This window comes from Cyrtonyx montezumae, unplaced genomic scaffold (assembly GCF_038088225.1).
Source record: "Cyrtonyx montezumae isolate F1298 unplaced genomic scaffold, pur_monq_1.0 scaffold_24, whole genome shotgun sequence".
NCBI classification, from domain to species: Eukaryota; Metazoa; Chordata; class Aves; order Galliformes; family Odontophoridae; genus Cyrtonyx; species Cyrtonyx montezumae.
The window spans coordinates 658331-680096 of record NW_027071981.1 but is presented as its reverse complement, the minus strand read 5'-3'; the positions used below and the strand labels follow the sequence as shown (position 1 = coordinate 680096).

Below are 21766 nucleotides of genomic sequence, written 5' to 3'. Positions count from 1 at the left end.
GTGACATCACAGAAAATACAAGGAGAGCAGTATCAGAAACAAAAGTACAAGTATAGTTATACTGTAGTGGTATCTGTCTTCAGTAAATGCAAGCCAAAATATAGTGGATACAGAAAGGTCACGTTCTTGCAAGGACAGTGGGTGAGCTGTAGTTAGAAGTTGCTCGAGTTTCTTTTTGGGGTCGGAGAATGACACCGGGGGGTTGGGTGGTGGCAGTTCTCTTCCTGTGCCTCTCTGCAGGGGAAAAAACAAACCAACACCAGTAATAACAACCTCAGTATTTGCACGAGTGAAAGTGGAAGCATAAAAAAAACCCAACAAGCAAAGATGACATCTGGTGTTGGAGTTATCCTAGAGGAGGCAACCCAATTCTGACCCAGCCTTAACTCCTGGGTTTGTAAATGTTTATTAAGTGCATAAGTACAGGTTTGCTTAAACACCTTTTAAAGATTTTACATCTGTTCCTGAAGCAAACAGCTGGAATTCTTGTCTACCTTTAACTATTTCCCCACAATGTTAATGTATTAAAGTCTTTACAGTATTCTCGTGAATAAAGCCTGGAGACCTAGACAATAACCTGAAGCCTGATGTGCTGTTTCAACCCGTGGCACTTGTTGCATTTTATTTCTGCTTCATCACACACAAATACTGTGCTGGCCTGCTCTTTCTAGTGGGGCAGGGCAGCTGGTTTTTAGGTGTCTCCAGAAGCAATGGCATCCTTGCTTACTCTTTTGCTCTTCATCTCGGGGCTGAATCACCACGCACTACTGTTCTGTTTCTCAAAGAATCAAGACTTCAACATTCATGAAAACTCTATTTTTCTCCCTGCCTTGGAGCTCTGTGCAGGCAGTCACGATACATAACTCCCTGTGACTATGTTGTTTCTTTTTAACCCCAGCACTACAGTCTTCTCCGTGAGCACGCGTGCTCTAAATTCTGCTTTCCTAGTAGGAATTTCATGCCTTAGTTATCAGCTGCCTGATAACTGTGATGTCCAACATAAGCGTGGCTCTTCAGTTTTTCATTCTGTATTTTCTCTCTTTCATTTTCTTTTCTACACATTATTTCTGCCTTCCACCCTCTCAGTTTCCCACTGTCCCCACGTTCTGCCTCTTGCAACCATCCTGCTCCCGTAGTCCTGCTTCTCTTACTCAGGTGTTCCCCTTGTGCAACAGAACTGTTTCTCTCTAACATTATTTGTTATCTAACGTGCATTTAGCTCTTCTCTTTTATGCGCTAAATGAGAGCTACAACACCATTCTCCACAGATTGCACTACTACAGTGGCTTCTACATTGGAATGGTTAAAGCAAAGCAAAAGTATTGTCCAAATATGAGTCCTGTGATCAGTTCCAGGCATCTGAAATGTACTCCTCCTTTCTTCCCACCAAGAGGAGGGAAACAAAGCTCCAACCCAGTTGTTAGTGAACAGGGGATGTTATGAGAATACCAGCATTATTTTTTTCCCCCTGTCGTGCTGGAAAACCAAGCGTGCCTCTCTTTGCATCTGTGCTCCCTTTTTAAGAAGGGAGGTAGCCTTCACACAAAACAGAGGAGGAGGAGAGGTTTTTAGCTCACGTGTGCCACGCCTGCTGAAGTTAACACCAAAATCCTCACCTTCTGAGGGTCAGTCTCCTGAACGGTGCCGCTCAGTTTCACTGGCTTCTCTTCAGCCTGGGATTTCCTGTGCCCTGTCCAAGCTCCGTGCCTGCCTGGGCACTCGCAAGTGTCCTCCTGCATCTTTTGCTTCTGTTTCACTGGGTCTGCTGAAGGCTTTGTAAAGTGAACCTGTTGATGGACAGACAGTAACCTTTTTCAAGTACTCTTCTCTCAGCTGTTGCCAGGAGGTGTGCAGCACGCTGAGGGTGAGCTCCCAGGAGAGCACGGACATAGCACACTGCAGCACCAAAGTGCTCACCTGCTGAGGCTCTGCCTGGGGAAGGGTCTGCCTTAAGTTAGGTGGCTCTTCTTCATCTTGGAGCAGTCTGGCTGTTGCTCCAGCCCGGCTCTTGTTTCGACACGTGTTTTCCTCCCTTTCCATCTTCCTTTGCTTCAGTTGAGCTGCTTTTGGCACAGGCTTTGGTAAACGGACCTGTTGGTGAACAGTCAGCAGTTTCGAAGTTAGAGCCGTGCCACTACAAATTAAACCCGAGCTGCACCTTTCCAAATGGGCGCTAATCGCTCTGGGAACGAGGCCGTGAGGTCGGTGTGTGTCCCACTAAGTGCAGCGTTGCACACCAGCACAGTGAGCCCAGGGGAGCAGTGAGCCTTCCCACCCGCCTCCAAAAGTGAAGTCTTACACTGTACAGCTACAGAAGAACCTAACAGGGATTACATGAACAGTTGCACTGAGTTAATACAAGTCCCCCGCCCCCCGTGCTGCTCTAAGCACCACGTGTCAAATGATGTCTGTTTTTGGCTTTTCTAACTCGGAAGACAAACGTAGCCAAAACACAGGCTGCATGCCACATGCCTTTGGTACTTCTGGCACCCTAATAACTCTGTAACTGCAATGTTTGCATATGGTCCTACGTGCAGCAGCTGTGTCTCAGTATAGAAGCTAGAAAAGAAGTAATATGCTGCTTCTGCACGTTGCAGATTAAATACATACAGGAGATAGAAACTGCACAAGCTGGATACTGTTGGGAGTGCCAGTGGGCATGTCCTATGGCCTAATCCAAAACACCTTTGCAGAACGGATCTACGGGTCTGTGAGTTATTGCTGCTTAGAAACAAAAAGGTGTACCTGTTCCTGTAACTGAAGCTGCTTTCCAGCACTACCTCCCGCTGTCAGTAGCCTTGAGAAACCCAAGCAACGTAAGCAGGGCTCAGTGCCACGCTGACACTTCTGTGAGCAGGGAGGCCGGGGCTGTTTCCCCACCACAGTGCATCCTGCAGGGACAGCTGAGCCTGCTGCCTTCACCGTGTACACATCTAAATCACGTGCAGCACAGCGCTCACAGCACGTGGGAAACACCCACTCCGAGCCTAAGGATGACCAGATTCCGTACCGGTAACGCGACAAGCTGCTACGAACGTGATCATTTCCCACTACGGAATTTACAGGAGCTGAGGGCACTCAGCTGGCCCTGCCCTGCTGCAGCTGGCCCCAGCTCTAGCATTTTCAATGTCGGTGATAAAGCTGGGAGTATTTAACCAGTGCCAAAAACTGTTGTAAACAAATTTGAGAGTTAACCTAATTAATGTTCTATCATCTGTTCAGCGTGCAACTGAAACAAAGAGCGTGGATGCAACTACTGTTATACTCCTATGTCATCTGAAGATCAAATTAACGCACAGTACAGGGAGCGACACCTTAAGATTCAAACTGTATAGAAATTCCTTCTCACATCGCCTTCGAGGACAGCTATTGTTAGAGGAGCTCCTCGGTGGCGGTGCTGGGTGTTTACTGTCCTTCAGAAGGGAATTAACCCAAGTTCACCTCTTTCCTGTACACAGCTACTCCAGGTAGGAGCAGACAGAGCAGCTGGAGAGAGTTTCTGCTTCTAAGAAAGGAGTCAGGCTTGTTTGTAGTGGCTCCCTCCACTGCCTGTTTAATGGAGGAAAAAGGAGAGGTAGGAAGAGAATGCAGAGGCGTGAGATGAAAGGAGTCAGAGCCAGAGGAAGCACGAGGAGCTGCAAAGTGCCCGCCTGCCACAGTGCTGCCAGGACCCAAGCACCAAACTGCACCAGGCCCCCAGCCTGCATTCTGGGTCGCCTAAGCACAGCAGTAAAAGCAGAGAAGGCTCGGTTACCTGCCCTCTCTAGCTGGAATTACGTGGCCCCGAAGTCCTGTGAATTGCTCTAGAAATTTCCACTGCAGCTGTTTTGCAGTGACTGTTACAGGAGGCTTTTGCACGTAAGCAGCAGAACGGGCTGAAGAAACAAATGAGAGTAAAAGAAGTAATTGGTGACCACTGGAACAGCACGAGCATTCTTCTAATCCCAAAAAGCAAGGCAGGCAACGTCGAGGATCTCTCTGAAAATGTGACGTGTCGTGGGTTTGTGCGGGGTTAGGCACGTGCAAACAAGAAGCGCCGCAGCACCTTTCACAGTCCAGGAGCTTTATCTTTTCTATTGCACAAACGGTAGGCCAGGCAGCAAGATGAACGGATGAGCTGCTCTGTGCTCTGCTCTAAGGAGCCAAGGATGTGAGCCACGGACCCAGAGCCCATCAGCTGGAGACCACCTGGCAGCTCCCTGCCAGTCCGTTCAGAAAACGGCGCAACTCAAAAAGTAATCTCAAAGTAGTGGGGACAACACAGAAACCACCACAGCAAGGAGCCTTCCGTCACTGCCACAGCTCTTGGTTTTGTTAAAGGACAAAAGTGCTCCAGCCAGAAAAGTCAATAACGTTGCTAAAATAAGTGTCTGTAATTAGCGGGATCAAAACTCAGCGCCTCTTCATTAAACGTGAACTTCTGTCCTGCCTTCCTCAACACGTAAATAGTGCTGACAATTGGTTTGTGAGACTGCGAAGTGTAATTGTATCATGAGAGAAAGGTGACAATCAGGAGATCATGAAAAAATTACATATTCTCACTGGTGGTTAATTAGCCATGCAAAACCCCTCAAACAGATATTCTCTTCTATTAGGAATGATTACTATGCAGGCCTACAGATGTCAATACCACAGTCATTCAAATACTTCTTTCCCTACTAATTGAAGGTTGTAAAGCTCTGGTGCCAAGGTTTTGCTTCCAAAGAGCTAATTTATGACTAGAAGGATATTTTATGTCTTCAGTTGCAGCAGCTACAAAACTCAGCAAATCAGAACCATCTGTGCACTGATACTTGAATCACCATTCATCTAGCAGCCTATCAGTCACATTAGTTTGCATCCTGCATTCTTGGCTCACGTACACTTGTGCTGGTCCGAAGTGCAGCAGAAATATTAAAAATGAATGGTACCTGACCCTGCCTTATTGCACACGCACCGGGGACAGAAGCGGGGCTCTTGCATGTGGGCTGTTTCGAGGCAGAGGTATGCTGGGCCTGACATTTCACAGCACGTCCAGCACGACTGCTAATTACCTCCATTTCCACTTAGTGAAAGAAGGTTCCATTAACCGTATCGGTTCAGACTCGAGTGCGAAAGGAAAACGTAGCACTGCTGGCTGTCAGTTTTTGAACTCCGTGTCAGCGCATCACCGCATCCCAATAACACTGCTAAATCCCAGAGTAATACCTCCTCCACATTAGTGGCTGCAGGAGTATCGAGGCAAATGGCAAAGAACAGTTTGAAAGCAGGAAAATGAATTACATGCTTTCACTAATAAAGGTAGCTTTGCTTTTAATCTGGAAAGAAGGAAAAACCTGGCACCCAGGCCTGTCTTCAAGACGTCGGGGAACAAAGTCCTTGACTTCCCCATTATCCTGGAAGTAAATCCTTCTCTGCAGACCTACTGCTTTGAAGTGCGAGGCCGTAGGTCAGAAGGACCCACGGCAGTTCTTCCTCCTGAAGGGCTGACATCCCACTTTTTAGCAAAGCCAGGGGAAACAGGAATTAAAAAACACAGCGTATTTAAGGCAAAGAGAACTGCTGTGTCAGTCCCATGTTGCGATCTTAAACTATTTCCTTTTCTACAAAATAGAAGGAAACGATGAAGCGCGAGGTTTCAGCAATAATTCCCAAGCCATCTTACTCACCTTGGACACTTTGGCAGTGCAGTGATTCTGCGTGCGTCCTGCAGTGGAAAATTCCAGAGGGCCATCGTACTGAGTTCTGCTCAGCTCCAGTCCACCCAGCAAGATTTTCTTAAGTTCTTGGTACTTGGGCTTCTCATCGTACGCTAAGCCATAAACACGTGCCAAAAACTTGGATAGCTCACCTGTGGGATGCAGTTCACACGTAAATTTCACTTGGTGTAGACCTGGATCTTCAGAAAGCATTTAATTCCCAAATGGATGCCAACCCCGTACTGCCAATCGAGACGACAACACTGCAGCTGAAGGCAGTGCTCAAAACAGAGCTGACAATACCTTGTCCTTTGGAGGTGTGAAAAGGAATCACAATCCCTGATCAAAACTCCACTGACAAATGTTGGGTACTTCTGTACAAAATCCAAGTATTTGGGGTTCGAAGGATTGAGAGAGCACCTGAAGTATCAGCCATTCCCAACAGGTCTGCTGTAGTAAGGCCATCCTTGGAACGCTTTGTCCTACAGTAAACCTTTGTTTCCTATCAGTTTGGCAAAGGCTGACGTTCAGATTGCACGCTGACGCAGCCTAGCAGCGGTGTGACTTTGCAGTCACTTCTGAGCACTTCTGAAAACGAGGGAACAGTGACCATGCAAAAATAACTCTCCTAGGGAAAAGACATCGGGGTGGATCCGACTTCTCTCTCACTTGGCAACCCAAGTGTGTCCTAAAGCTGAACTGCCACAACAGATAGGAGCATCTAGAAAAATCCCAGAAGTAAAGACTTACTCCCTAAATGTGCATACGCACACAGAGTGTGAATATATTTTACGTGGTATGTCTTGCACTGCAGTCATTCACATGCAGAGCAATTATGAAAATATGTGAATAAATAAAAACTGGGTGCTGACTTCTGTAGGAAGTGCCATCTTTTCCCTGTGCTACTCCTGTATTTCAGTGAAGGAGACAGATGACAAGAGGAACTTCTTCACGGTGCAGTGACACAGCTGCACGGAGAGGTGGTGGAGCCCCTGCAGAGGTTCAGGACCCACCTGGACGCCTACCTGTGCAACCTGGGCTGGGAGCTGCTTTGGCAGGGGGCTGGACCCCGTGATCTCTGGAGGTCCCTTGCAACCCCTGCGGTTCTGTGAATGCTCACACACCTTTTCACACACAAGATACCAAGCCATCAACATTTCGTGGGCAATTATCCTGGAGGCAGTCACCCCTTCCTGCACAGCTTGGATTACCTACGGCTAGAAGTCCCTTACGTCACTACAGCACGCATCACAGATGAGCTGAAGACTTCTGTACTACCGCTCACAGAGGCTGAAAACGTAGCCCTCCATGTCTCTATTGTCTGCTTAGTGCTTGCTTGTGGGGTAAGGCAGAGAAGCAGCACCAGAAGTTCCTGCAATAAGAGCGCCATCGTTAATTGCTAGGTGTCATTAAGCGTTGGAGCTGTGTACTGCAGTGACCAGCAGCAGCCAACAGCATCCCGCTTCTGCCCTCACACTACACAGCCCTTCGAGATAACAAAGCTTTAAGCTTCAGCTTGTACGTGAAGGGCGTGATCCAATTCCACTGACGTCAGAAATATTAAATTAGACCCCAAATGAATGGGTCTGACATATCATCTCACAATGACACGTCGGGAACGTTGAGGCGGCACTGAATCGGGTAACGCTCTTCGTCCCAGGGCTGGTAACACTGCATGGACTCAGCCTCGTCAGCGCATCCGCCCTAAGGTGCCAACGTTTGGCAATTAGGCTTAATATTTTAAATTGAAGAGTCGGTTACGTTTGCATTGTTTTTCTCTTCGTTCCTCTACCCCTAAATAACGTGAGACGTTGGAGTGCTTTTTGTGACAGATTGAAGAGCTCTGTGGTGCACACTGTCAGCACACTTACTACAGCTGCTTCCGGAAGAATCCCATTCCATCACCGAATCTGGGAGCTCATCCATGAGTCTGAAACGACAAGAGAGTACAACCATTTAATGTGGTTTTGGAGCAGGTGGTTCTTCGTTTGGGATTTTAGGTAGACAGCAAGTCTTAATTCCAAAGGGAGTGGACCTCCACGCTAGCTTATGATTCACAGCACTGCTTTTAAAGCGAGATCTCCCCTTTCCAGACATACTTTTAACTCTTTGGAGTCTGCTGATTTCAGCAGGACCAGGTTTACAGCTGCAACTGCACTTCTTGGTTTTTCTCTGCAGATATCTTAAGCTTTCCAGGAAGAGGAAAAAAAATCCTTTGAACTTGTTCTGATTTCAGCTTAGTGATTCACGTTCGTATTTTGGAAATGAAGCGGCAGCTCTGGTCTGCCTGGGAGTACTCCAACAGCAGACCCTCTCCACCACGTAGCTGACAGACAGCTGGGTGGCAGCTGTCAAGATTACAAGCAGGCACAGCGGGGACAGAGAGGGACAGGGAGGTGAAGCAACTGAGTCCTGAAACAATACAAAGAAGGGCAAGGGCACAGATCTACTTTCTATCTATCAAAAAAACAGCAGTGACAAGGAAAAGCAGAGCACACCCCAGCACTGGGTGAAGTACCACGAGCTCTCATCTCTGAGCAGGGAGGAAACCCCATTTGTTAGCACCTGCAGGAATCTGCTACAGAGGTCCACTGACCAGGAACAAGATACATTCTCAAATGTACAAAATTAGGGTATACAGAAAATAACCTTCAGTGATGCGATGTAGTTACCCAATCATTTAAAATCAGTTGAGATCCTAACTTCAGCCAAGTTCTGCGAGCAGAAGAAATCCGATGACCAGGCGTGCCTTGCCCTGAGCCCTCAGTTCTGTGCTAAAAGGGACACCACAAGGTTCAGGCATTCTCAGGGACAGAGTAGCTGGGTGCACACACGATGACTATTTCTAGCCTTTGAAAATAGTTCATGCCCCGAAAAGTAAGGTAACTTAAAGGGGAACGTGATTTGATAGCAAGGTGTTTAATTAATTAGATTAGGAGGGTATCGCTGCTAATCTAATCTATTATTTTCTGTATATTTCCTCCTAAGCATGTTTGCTTGGCGTCCTAAAAATCCTAGTAATTGCAAGGGAAGAATTAAGGGTTAATCGCATGGGAAGAATTAGCAAAGCAGCCTGATTGATTAAATTGATTTAACACTGAATTGTGTGTTTCCTTGCAGGGGGCTGCGTAACCATCAGAGGTTCTAAGGCAGAAATATTAGACCTACCATACGATGTCAACATTTACAGATGCAGTCTGCATTACCCACAGTCTGCAGGCTAACCTTCTCTGTTGAGAGCTGATGCCACACTGCATCTGTAGATTGATTTCTGTGGACCAGCCATCCCCATTGTGTACCTCTGTTGTGACTTGCCCTACTTAAAAGTTTTCTGCCTCCTCCGATTGTGATGTTACACTTATGGATAAATGCTCTCCTGTATTGCCTTCTGCAGGCAACGCTGTACCACATGCAATTAACTCTCTCAAGTCCCAACTGTGAAAACAGTGAAAGAAAACACCAATACACTCTGTTGCTTTAGTGAGCTCTAATGAGTCATGCCGGGAAAAAGAAAAGATTTTACACAGGTTATTTAGTATGCTGGTATTGAAATGTAACAGCAGTAGGCTTGTATAAATTTAAAAACCTACATCAAACAGCTAAAAAGAATAGGTATCAAATGGAAAGTTAAATACCTTGAATGCAAATGTGAAAGAAAGCTTCCACAGCCTCTACAAAGCCCCCACGAACTGCAGTGCAAACCCGGAACATCCCTGTGCATCCTGGTGAGGCGCCCGCTCACGGGGGCTTGCTTTGAAAGCAGTGAGAAAACACACAGCACACAAAGTGACCACACTGTGCAGCTGAGTTCGTCCTGTCTCCACAACCATACGTACATAAGAGCTGGGGAGGGGTCACGTCACTGACTGCTCCCAGCATCTCTCAGCTAGGGAAAAGTGTTCCTGCTCTCTTGTAAGGGGATGCGCTTCGGGACGGGCAGCTGTCCTTCCCAAACTCAATTAAGTCACCTGGGTGTTGACACGTGCATGTGTCATGTGTGTGTTGTTTGGTTTTTACTTTATTTTTGCAGTCTGGACAGCTACGGGGTCCTTCAGGTTGTGCTCCCACGGTAGTTTCCCACATAACCATTGCAGCATGCAGTAGCCAAGGATTTCAAGGTCACCTCGTCTGGACGGGGCTACAACAGAATGGGGGGGGGAAAGGGGAGAGAAAAAAGGACGAGGTGAAAAAAATGAAGAACAAGAACCTCTTCTTAGGAAACAGAAAAGACTTTGATTGCACTACTGTAGGTGAAACATGAAAAAGCCAAATGGGCAAAGTGTTTTGTTTGCTCAGCTGCATCAGACCTACAGCACCCAGGCTGCAGGCCGCAGACAGGCAGCGCCTTGTTCCTGCCGAAGGAACCGTCACCTTCCTCACCTCCTCCACCTTCATCCTTCCTCAGTCTGGCCTGTCACATGGACTCGATCCCCACGGCCTCTGACACGATCCAGACAGCCCATAACTGAGTACCAACACTTTCTCAAAGAGCCAAGCAGTAAAACAAAGAAATAAATGTCTGCTGCTAAATTGCTAACACATGCTGCAGGAAGTCCATGGGGTCCACGCTGGTCATGCAGGGACCCTGTGAGCGCAGACTAAACACTGATGGCCTTTCCTGCTCTACTACAGATCTGCTGGTGCCTGGAAGATATGACAAAACTGCCATCTAGTGTACATTTGCACACCCACGTTGCCTGCCTGCGTGCACCACGAGCTGCTTGTGCAGAAGAGCCACGGCCCAGGCTGAAATACACTCGCTGCTTATCAACTCCTGGGTGTATTTACCACTACAGTTTCCACGAAGGAAATTATTGCAGGAGGAACTTATTCTCATCCTGTACAACCCGAATGGACATACTAACAACAGAGTGTAAATTCAGTGAATGCAACTCAGCCCAAAGCCGAACCCATCCCCAGATATCTCCCACACAGAAAAACAGGTAAGCTGATCAACAGATTGACTTTCCAAGGGAGAATTTTCATACTAACCCATCTGCTGTTGGCTGCTGCTAGTCCAAGTAAACTAAGCTCGAAAGCATGGAACAAGCAGGAACTGATGCAATGTGTATTTGTGCACTTAACAGCCACGACAAGACAGCACAGAACCTGCACAACCAGGAACTGTTAATCAAGATTAAAGACAGATGTAGGAGTTACATTTGTGCTTTTCCAACACAAGTCTGAACTCAGCACGAACGAAAGGAGATTTCAGATTTGTTCGATGCTTCTCATCTGGAGTAAATGCTGGTGGCTGAGACAAGTGCTGCTAATCCTGTTGTAAACAGATGTCATATTTTATGGGCCTTCATTAAATTCCAGAAAGTCACTCAGCAAACTTATCTTTTAATTTAAAAAGTCATCTGCTAAAAGCTACGATGCCAACACATCGTAACCGTTTCTTGTTACCGAGCTCACATTATTGTAAAAGCAGAAGAGGACTTGTTATGCATTCTCTATCTTAACAGCCATTAGACTATGGGGTTATTAAAGGCTCTTCAATCTAACACAACGCTACGCTGTCCCCTGGGGGTCATTTATTTTCTACACTAAATTCAACAGTGCCCTAATGCAAGCCCTGGCTCTCGTTTTAAAATAAAAACACCATCTCTACCACTTGCTGTTCTGGAGTGATTTCTTCAGCCATAAATCTCCTGTTAACCGTGAAACAATTCCATTCATACACGTGTTCACAACTCCTTTCTCCATTATGGCAATTCCAGATTACAGCCACATAAACCAGTGCTCTGCTTTTCTCACCATGACGGTGCTCCGGCACCTGCCGGTGTAAGATCTGCTCGTGGACATGCTCGGTTCCCACCTCACTTCATCTCCCAGCTCACTGCAAATGTTGCTACTAAAAGACTTCTACATGTGTTTTTCATAGATCCACATGAAAATGTCAACAGCTGATTTCTTGACTGGTCAAGCTCCTTTCTCTCTGCTCCCCTCTCAGCTCGGTACAGAGGCTAACTTCCTCAGAATTTACACCGTTTTCTTCCCAGCAAAACACATTTTCAAACAACTGATCTCTAATGAATTAATATGATCTAGGATCAATGGGATAATTGGATTTTCACCCAAATAAAGCACTAATAGATCAATATCAGCTGTAAGTTTACTTGAAAAATAAATTTGCTAACCGGGGACTGCACGACTCCTTGATAAGCATCAACACAGAAGTCTATCTGGCTTCACTTTGAGTGCGACAGCCAGGCCAAATCAACGATCCCGCTCAGTGAGTGGGTGCTGCTATAAGACTATACATTCAAAGCAGTACTTACATTGAATCCTTATTTTCCTGCAGACTACGAATTCATATTTTTTCTCCTTTCTGAATAGATATTTGATTTCTTCTATTAACCAGGATTTTATTGTTATTGTTATTTTAGTCTCACATGAAATACTACCTAATGAGAACGTGCAGGCTGTATTTTATTTCACTGTATTTTTACAGTTCAACTTTTGTATTTGAAGATTTAAGGCCTGATTCCGTCCTCGCTCCTGCCAAATAAATCAGGACTAACTGCACTGAAGTCAGTGACTTAACAGCCATGTCAGTGAAATCAGAGTCAGGCCACAAGAAGTTTTATATGCACTACAAACATACGCTCAACTCGCAGCCATAGGGTTGAACAATAACCAGAGCAATTCACCCTGAGAAGAAAACATCCCATGTACCTTTGTATACTGGATCTGGCAGCTCTCTGAGCCCTCATATAAATTCAGATCGCTTATTCAGAGCACAAATGGTACCACGCCACCCACACTGTGCTCTCGATGCTACGCTACTCCCAAGAAACTCATCTTAAAACTAAGTAAAAATGGGAGTGGAAAGTTATGTAAAAATAAAGTAAATAATAAATAATAAAGTAATGGGAAGAGGAAAGTTAGCTTGAAATCTATGGCAAAAAAAAACATATGCTGGAGGGAAATCAGCATAGATGGTCCATAGCGTTATGCTCATCAACGACAGCAAATTAAAACTGGTCTTATGCACTCAGTGTGCAGGATGGGAGTATTTAAAAAAACTCAATATGTTAAGCGCAGTACATCTCCAGAGAAATTAGGTATTGACTGCACGCCTCAGTGAGTAGAAAATCTACAAAAATCCATAGAAGGCATTGATCCAAATATTACATTTTAACACTATATAACAATTTTTTCAACGAACATTGGGTACGGATATAATTCTCTTTAATTATCAATCAACACACACTGCAATACAGTTTATACAGAATGAACATTAGGCATACTCCAGCTCTGAGCCCAAATGAATGGCTCAGCAAGGCCAAGTGCCGGGTCCTGCACTTTGGCCACAGTAACCCCATGCAATGCTATAGGCTTGGGGCAGAATGGCTTGAAGAATGTAGAGAGGAAAAGGACCTGGGGGTGTTGGTTGATGCTCGGCTCAACATGAGCCAGCAGTGTGCCCAGGTGGCCAAGAAGGCCAACAGCATCCTGGCCTGGATTAGAAATAGTGCAGCCAGCAGGAGCAGGGAGATGATGCAGCTCACATCTGCTCTTAGAATGGCACATCCAACCCAACCCTTAGCTGAGGCTGGTGGACAAACACAGACTAATGGTGCCACTCAAAAGGGAAGCTTTCTGGATCTTGGGCTGCGTAACTTCTACAGGTGCTGAGCTCCACAACAAGCTTGAGGAATAAATAGGCATGCAGCTGGGTTATTCTCTCAATCCAGCTAGGGAAACACCAGTTTTGATTTAAATTAGAAGGAAGTGGATGCATTGGATTGGCTTTATGCAAGAAGGTTATCGGCTTCAAGCATTGCCAAGAGGCACTTTTGGAAGCAACAAATTCATAATTTTATTTTAAGTTTCAGCATGCATCTCAAATCACTGCACAGATTCAGGTAGCTCCTTTATGAATAAAACCAGAGCAAGTCAAAATGTTCTCATTTGTCTACCTCAACACAGCAACTGGTACTTATTTAGGGGATTTAAGGTTTGAAATACATTTATGTTGCTACATGCACTCAGAAAATGCCCTCTGGAAAGGATCTCATTCATATAAAATAACATTTTTATAAATGAACTACATTCTGAGAGCGTTCAAGTAAAAAATATCCCATGCTGAAAATTTGGGTGACACCAGCACTAAGGCTGTTTATGCAGCTGTAATTTGGCAACAGAGCACCCCCCATTACTTTGCACTTGAGGCTGTGCTTGAGAGACTCAATCGTACATCAGGAAGAAAGGAGATAGCTGAGAAAAGCCCTTTGCAAAGCTGTTGGAGGCCTTTTGCTTCCTGAAAGATCTCTGCAAATCTGAAGCTCAAAACAAGATAAGAGATGAGCAAAACCAGCCACTGTCTTTTGCCATCTGGACCTGTGGAACCCCTGGCAGAAGTCACTGCAGATGCATATTTTCCCTGGGATGCTGGGGGACCTGCTGCATCCAGGGAACTGGTTGACACCACTTTAATGGATGCAGGCTGTTACAAAGTCAGAGCTGAGACATTCAGTATGAACAGTCTGGGATCTTTGCAACACAACAGATATCCCTCCGCGGGCTCTTCTGGCGGAAGCAACAGAACAAAGTGCAGACTAGAAGCAGCTACTGAGTACACCGTTTTTTAAAGGTAGGACAGGGGGAACACCCCTTTCTGAATATTTTGTTTTCTAGAGCTTGCCAGCTTTCACCCGTTCTGGTGTGGCTCTAGCTACTTGAGAAAGCAATCTAACCCACAAGCTCGCTGACCAAAGAAACTCACGGTTGAATACACACATGCTTTGCCACACATTTCCATGAAAATTTCCTTTTCCTTTCAAATAAAGGCAATTACCAGTCTTGTAATCAAGCATTCAACAACAGACACCGGTCTACTAAACCAGGTAGCTGCTATAATTATTCAACTGCTGAACCCCAAATGCTCCCAGTGACCACTTAAAATACTAGTACACACACATACCTCTCAGTATCAGACAAACAAGTCAGAGCCAAACCTCCAGAAAATGCACAGGGCAGGTTAGAAGAGGCTGAAACCGATGCTCTTCTCATCACCAAATATTTCTGAGAAGGTGAAATCCTGCAATTCTTTTAGCAGCAAATACTTGACAGTCTTATTTCATTTTTCCTAATGACCAGAGTTAAACGATTGCAGGTTTTAACAGTGCTGGCAAATTATCAAGACCCTCTACATTACATGGTCAATGGCCCTTTTAATAGAAAAAGCAATAATACACAGTTGTTTGTGCCAAATAAAACTCGTTAGGTAGTATTAGTTTAAGGTAACACTCCAACAGCTATTAACAAGCACAGATTTCTGCCGTTATCACTTGTGACACTATGATTCCAGCACAATGACAGCAGATAAACCACTCCTTTTGTTTTGGAAGATCTTGGGGGTGGAAATGGGGGGAGTGGGGGGGGGGGGGTAAAGGGAAGAAAAGTTAACAAAAACACAGTTTTGTAGCAAGAGTCAAAGTTTTTCAATAATCACCATTTTTTCACTAGCATAACATTAGAATTGACTTTTTGTCTTGCTGACATAGCAACTAAGAAAGTTGTGTTGCATTGACCATATTGATTGTGAACAATGCAGCCATCAGTGGGACTCTGCACCATATATTTTCAATATTGACCTCCCATTCCCTTTTCCATGGCTCTATGGGTCTGCTATTGGATTTGGACTGCGGTGTAATAAACAGCTAAGGTTTAATTAATGGTAAATGAATACAAGACATAGGTTATGACTTTAACTAATTAGGGAATTGTTGAATTAAGTCTGTCTTGGAATGCAAGGCAGTACAATCAATATCCAATAAAAGGACTATGTATGTAATTTACCTGCAAATGTGTTTCCAATACCGTCAAAGTGAGTTTAAATAAGTAAGATATATGAAAGGCTACTGGAAAAAGATTTCAAAAAGTTAACACTTTATGGCTTCAGAAAAGGTTTTTCTCCTTGCAGAAAGAGAAATATCTTGAAATATCCTCTTACAACACAGATGGTGACACTCAGACACAACTCTCCCTAAAGGACAGGGCAAACTTGAAAACATTTTTCCTTGACAATGCAACATTAACAAACACTGCCTCTGTCTCTACAGAGTAGGACAGTACAAACCAGCCCTCCCAGCGTGAACTAATTAAGCTTAATGGCAAGCTTTTCTTAGGGCATCTCAGCCCCACTTCGTGTACCACACATGCAGCAGCCTTACAGTTACAGCCTTACACCGCCCCCTCCCCACCAGCACTGAGGAAGTGTTCACAGGTACAACAGAGGTCACCACACAAGGGTCTGATCAACCCCAGGCAATCCCCAAGACTACTTCTACTGTGTACATCAGCTCTCACAGCCTGATTACTCATTCTGTAATCACTTCTCTGAAATACAAAAAAGAAACCTACCTACTCCCTTGTGGGCATCTATGCTGGTAAACTCTATTGTCCCATTATGGCCCTTCCTAGGATTTTCCTGATACTGTTTGTGGTTCCCATTGGGACAATATCTGTAGGAAAGTCCATAATCTGCAAGATAAACCTGGAAGACATGAACAGACAAATGAATAATGCTTTTGTCCTTTGAAAGTATAACCTTTATAATTAAGTCTTAAGAAACTGATAGATTAAGGACAGCCCTAGATCTAAATTTTATTAAACCAAATGGTGCCTCAGGATAAAATATGTACAACTGGGGGCTATAACAGCTGCCCTCCCCATTTAAATCCTTCTACTACTACGGCCTTTATCTTATACCAGTCGAGCAGGATTTCAGCCTTTTTATCTTGTTCCTAAACTCTCTCCTCTCCAGGTGGGCATCTAGACACCATAAACTGCAATACATCTTCTATGCATCCTCACGTCATTTGCAGGACCCCTTTTCCCCGTTACTAAGAACACTCCCCTGTTCAAACCCTCCACCAGCTGAGGCTGCACAGCTTCACCACATGCCACGAGGCAACAGCTCCCCCAGCACACTGAACTCCAGAGCTTGCAGGGGCTGTGACCAAAGGAGTGCAGGGCATTCGCCCCACCGCAGGCTCATCTTCTCAGATGTCACTGCCAGTAACTTAGTGCTGGCACTTGTTATTTGAACACAACGCGTACAATAAAACAAAGCCAAACAAACCAGTACCCCCAGAAAGCAGACTTAGTAAATCATTCCTGAGATCAAACTAACCTTTAAAAAGACACAGAGAGAAACTTCACTCTAAGTTACTCTGAAGCAAACCCATGGAGTTAAGTCAGTGTCGAGACGGCTCCTAACGTATCACCAGGTACCCATTTCTCTCTGAGCACAGTGCACACAGTACTGCATCCGTGTCAGCTCCATCACGCACACTAAGGACAAGTTCTCTCCAAGAAGTTCAGATTAACACATTCTACCCTCCTACAGGGGAGGATTTAATACGTGTGTGTGGTCAGTGACCACAGCGTAGCTCACAAGCAGCGACTTGTTGAAAGCAGCAGGACCTTAATCACAATATGTCCACCTCTCAACGTCCCAAGGGTTATTTTCTCACTTCATCACTTGCACGTGCTCACCTGGCCTGTTCCTCCCTCCCACTGACCCGCTGCCACACTGAAGAACTGCTTCTATCTATTTTTTAAAATAGATATCTCAGGCCAGTCCTTTCACACACAAAAAAAAACAAAAAACAATGCAAGCTACTGACTGCTACTGTAGTGCCAGTGGAACTCACCTCTGGTGCTAGAGCTGAACCATCTGAAAGCATTTCTGCTAAATTATATTGCAAAGAAAACCTTTTTTTATTCTAACCTCAGATTCCGTCTTCTGCTAAAATAAAACAGTTAACTAAGTTTAAAATAAACTCTTCTAGAACTCACTTTTAATTTAATTATATCACTCCTGGTAGAGGAAAACCAAACAAACAGACAAACAACCCTCAAGAAAACTTAGTGCATCATCTTGCAGTGCATGCTGCTGAATTACTGATTCCTGCTTGTGCTCCAGGCAGCTTCAAATCCTGGGAAGCCTGGTCTCTTGGTTTTAGTGTTTCTGCTGCAGGATCTGTGCTTATTTGGAGCGTGTAAGCTGGGATGCAGCACTCGCTTCCTGCAGGGTGATGGCTTTTAACATTACCAATTACGTTCTTCACCTGACAAGCTATACAAACTGCGGTACAAGATTAAAGACTGTAGGCACGTTCAGAAAATCTGGGACAAGGCATAAACTTTGTTGGGTTCACTGGTTTGATTTTCTCCTGCATTCATTCTCCAGCGTATTCCTGATGCTCTGATACCTGTCCTCATTGAGCTCGTGGTCCATACGAGAGAACTAAGGTTCGTAATACCAAGTTTTGAGAGACTTTGGCACCTGTGGTGGGTTGGGAAGAAAAGCAGGCTAGAAGGTTTATGCTTCCCCACCTAAGTGGTACATTTTGGATTTTGCTTGATTACAGACTGCCTGTACAGCTGGATCAGGTTCAGTAAGGTGAAACCCAAAGGGGACTTGAACCTTTAAACATTCAGGCTATATCTTAAATTCAAAGGAGGTTTTAGCTGAAGAGGAGCATCTCCAGCAGCTCTCAGCTTCTATCTGAGCTGGGACTGCTAGACAGCATGCAAGGCCTTTTCCAGATGGCAGCTCAGCCTTAGATTTTCAGACTACCTTAACAGCAGCATATCTAGAGAGCAGCCACCAATACTTGCCAGTCAAACTTAAGTCTGTAAGTTACTGCCTCTCATCCATAGTAACTACATATTCTTTGATCTAGTTTTAAGTACTGCCTGTAACATTTAAAGCGCTGATGGTATTTTAAGCAACTACTATCAGTAAAGCAATTTTAAATTCATAGCAGAAAAAAAACCCCCAACAACCTAGAAGCAGCTTTAGGTTATCCCATCTTGACTGAAGGAGGCAACACACAGAAACCCAGGAGCAGTGACTTCTAAAAACCACTCACACACAACACTTGTGAGCACACCATTTTGTTCCCAAAGCTGGCCACGTGTGTCATTGCTCGGCCCACCTCCCCTGGCCGAGCCATTTGTCACTTCCACAGCTCTCATGCCACGTTTCTTCCATAATCACACAGCTGATGGCAGCCTCCCATCATAAAGCCTTTCGGCCACCAGCAAAAGGAGTCCTCCTCAGCTTGTACAAAACCAGCAGTGCACTGTTACAACCTTATCATAACTATTACTAGAATGTCTACATTATTTTAAATTACCATTAATTTCATTTCATCAATTCTCATTATAGCCCTTTCATCATTAAAAAGATATATAGTTCTTTATAGCTGCTTTTCACTTTTTGATAATGTAACACAGCATGCCCTTCTAAATTTGCTCAGAACGTGGTGGGTAAGGGTAGCTAAGTAATTTGTCAAGATTTCTTGCTTTATTATTTTAAAAAGAGTTTAGGAAGGGGGAGAAGAAGATGAGTGTTGGAGAATATTGAGAAATATTAAGTCAATGTTTGCATGTTTTCCAAAATCAGATATTTTTCATCTGTAAACTACAGACAAAACCAACAAGAACAGAAAGAAAAGATGCAGAATAAGATACGCAAGACACAGCAAACAAGAAACATCAAGGATGATGAAGGTGCAAGTGACATAAGCCTAGAACAGGTGTTTTTTTCAATGCATCCCAGTTTGAACTAGACTCAGACTAGACTATGGAAGATTTTAGGTACAGCATTTAGTACAGAAACAGCATCTTTTATAGAACGAAAGCTAATGAAGGAGAAAAGAAGAATAAACAAAGAAGAGAGGGAAGGAAATCACATGCAGGAGGGAGTTCAGGCCACTTCCAACACATTTCAGCACTGAATTTCTACATCTCACAGGCTGGACCGACACCACAGTAGAAAACAGAAGTTTCTACAAAACTTAAGCATAAACATTCCTAAAATAAAATGCCAGTTGATTATACCTCTTCTGAGCATTGAGGAATTAGTGCCAATAGTACCTCCATCTTTCTAAATATATTTGGAATACATCTCACATTAAGAGAACATCAAGTTCATCACAGTGCTGAAATTGTGCTTAAACCAAGCCGTGCTTTTACTCCACTTCTCAAACCCTACTGAAGAAACATCCCCCCCCCCTCTCCCCTTTGAGTCAATGACATCCTTGCAGGTCGAATCCTAAGCCACTTCTGGGATCCCAGTCTAGCTTTTTGCTCTCCTACTGTAATAGTGTGCTTTCCTTCTTTGTAGGTTTGCTTGTTTTGTTTTTGGCTGGTTGCTTTTTTTTAATAGCCAAGAGGAGGAACAAGAACAAATCCCAGTCCTTTCTAAAGCACACAAAGGAAAACAGAGAAGAATTTCATTTTTCTCAATTCATCTGCTCTTGAGCAAATCTGTCAAGCAGGTCTAAAGAGCAGGAGTCACAGTGATTCATCTCACAATGAAACACAGCTTAAAGTTGGAATTACTTCCGTGCATGTTCTCCTGCACGGTCAGTGTATGCACTTTATATCTTCTTACTCATCCACTGGTCTTAAATTTAACATTCTGAAATGTTTCTTCATTCTTCTTTTTCGCTTTCCATTCAGACCATTTATGATCTATGTCCAAATTTTATTCTTTCACTATCGTGCCTATGAAAAACTTAAAACCTAAGTCAAAAAAATACACAAATCCAACGTAAAGCTTGCAGCTTAAAAATCAAAACACATGGCTTCTGGTGCAGCCTTGAGAGTCTGCAACACTGCAGCATGTCTGCCCACACTGCATGGAAAAAAAGAAATGCTACAAGAAACCTTTTAAAGAGACTATCTACCAAACCTCATTTCTTTCACTACAAGCTCCAGTGTTAAGCTTTTCTCTGGTGCCCATTTGTCCCTTTTAACAGTATCACCATTTAAATGAGCTCAGTGGATTCAAATTCCTCTTTTAGAGTCTACATCAGTAACACTTACTCCGTTTTATCATATAGTTACTACTGTGCACCACAACTGTGACACTTCTTTCCCTTCTGTAATTTATAGGCCTGAACACTTTGAGTTCGCTTTCAGGCCTCTCCCAGATTCATGGGCTGTGTACTTCCCTCAGTACATCACTGCTGTTGTCAGTCACTGTGCTGGGTCCATGTTCAGAAGCATATTGACTAGAGAATTGATCTTTTGACCTGTAACTCACTGAATGGCCTTGCTCCCTTTTATTGAGTAGACCTGCAGCTAGCTGCTCTTTGAGGTCAGTTGATTCTGATCTTCTAACCATATCTAAACATCATTTGGAGGTCACAGAGTGAGAGAATCTTTATTTGTTTCTCTGTCTTGCCACAGAAGGTAAAGGATAGCAGTATGGATGTCACATGTCATTTCAAGAAGGGAACTGATATTTCTTGGCAGCAGTATAAACGCACCAGGTTAATTTATAGATGAGAGAGCATAACAGCAGAAAGTTTAACACAGAAATGATCGTTTTTGGAACTTCGGGACATCAGTGGCAAATTTGGACATATCAACAGCCACTAAATAACAAAGAAATGCAAAGCTCAGTAGAAAGGTACATATGTTCTTTTGCATTGAGATCTGTCTCTGCACCAAAACAGAATACAAACATAAAATCTGAATAGCATTTCTACAAAGAGATTACTTATGGATTCCATTTAAAAACTAGAGCTTCTATTATTAAAACTACAGTTCCTTTTTATTTTCTATTAAAATCCTAGAGAGTAATAACTCTCTAATGTAAAAAACTCGTCAAAAACTCACCACAAAAACGGTCAGGTCAGCCAGCTTTATTATGTTATCCTCTGGAGCTAGAGTTCTCTCAGCTCATCTGTTCCTCAGTTTGATTCTACCATTGGCTAGATGTTCCCACATCCTACATTTGAAACTAGCTAGACCACTCTACCTCTCAATTCCACTGCTTTAAAAAGCAAGACAAGGCAATCTAGCTACCCATCATTTCAAGAACAAAAAGCATGAATTTGAACAAAACATGCTCCGCAGACACTCTGACGTAATTATAGTGTTTGAGGTTTTAACTGAAGTGCTTAAGGTTGACAGAAGATCACCAAATTAAAATACAGCATCTCTGACATAAGTTTGGAGGACACAGGACAAGTAATTCCACATTGCAATCACATTCAGTCAGTGGTGGGGCATCACAGAGCTTCCAAAGTACTGCTGAGTAACTTCTGGTT

At 44.1% G+C, this 21766-nt stretch overlaps 1 protein-coding gene across 2 annotated transcripts in view; it reads right to left on the bottom strand.

Annotated features, from left to right (window-relative positions):
* Positions 1-6: 6 nt before the first annotated feature.
* The window catches only part of VRK2 (VRK serine/threonine kinase 2), a 35673-nt gene continuing 13913 nt past the window's right edge, over positions 7-21766 (bottom strand). For both annotated transcript variants that reach the window (XM_065739419.1, XM_065739420.1), the window contains exons 8-14: positions 16053-16185; positions 9696-9816; positions 7550-7608; positions 5649-5830; positions 1918-2091; positions 1617-1787; positions 7-234 (exon numbers count right to left, since the gene is read on the bottom strand). In XM_065739419.1, the coding sequence (XP_065595491.1) occupies positions 7-234; positions 1617-1787; positions 1918-2091; positions 5649-5830; positions 7550-7608; positions 9696-9816; positions 16053-16185 (1068 nt within the window). The remainder of the gene's footprint in view (positions 235-1616; positions 1788-1917; positions 2092-5648; positions 5831-7549; positions 7609-9695; positions 9817-16052; positions 16186-21766) is intronic.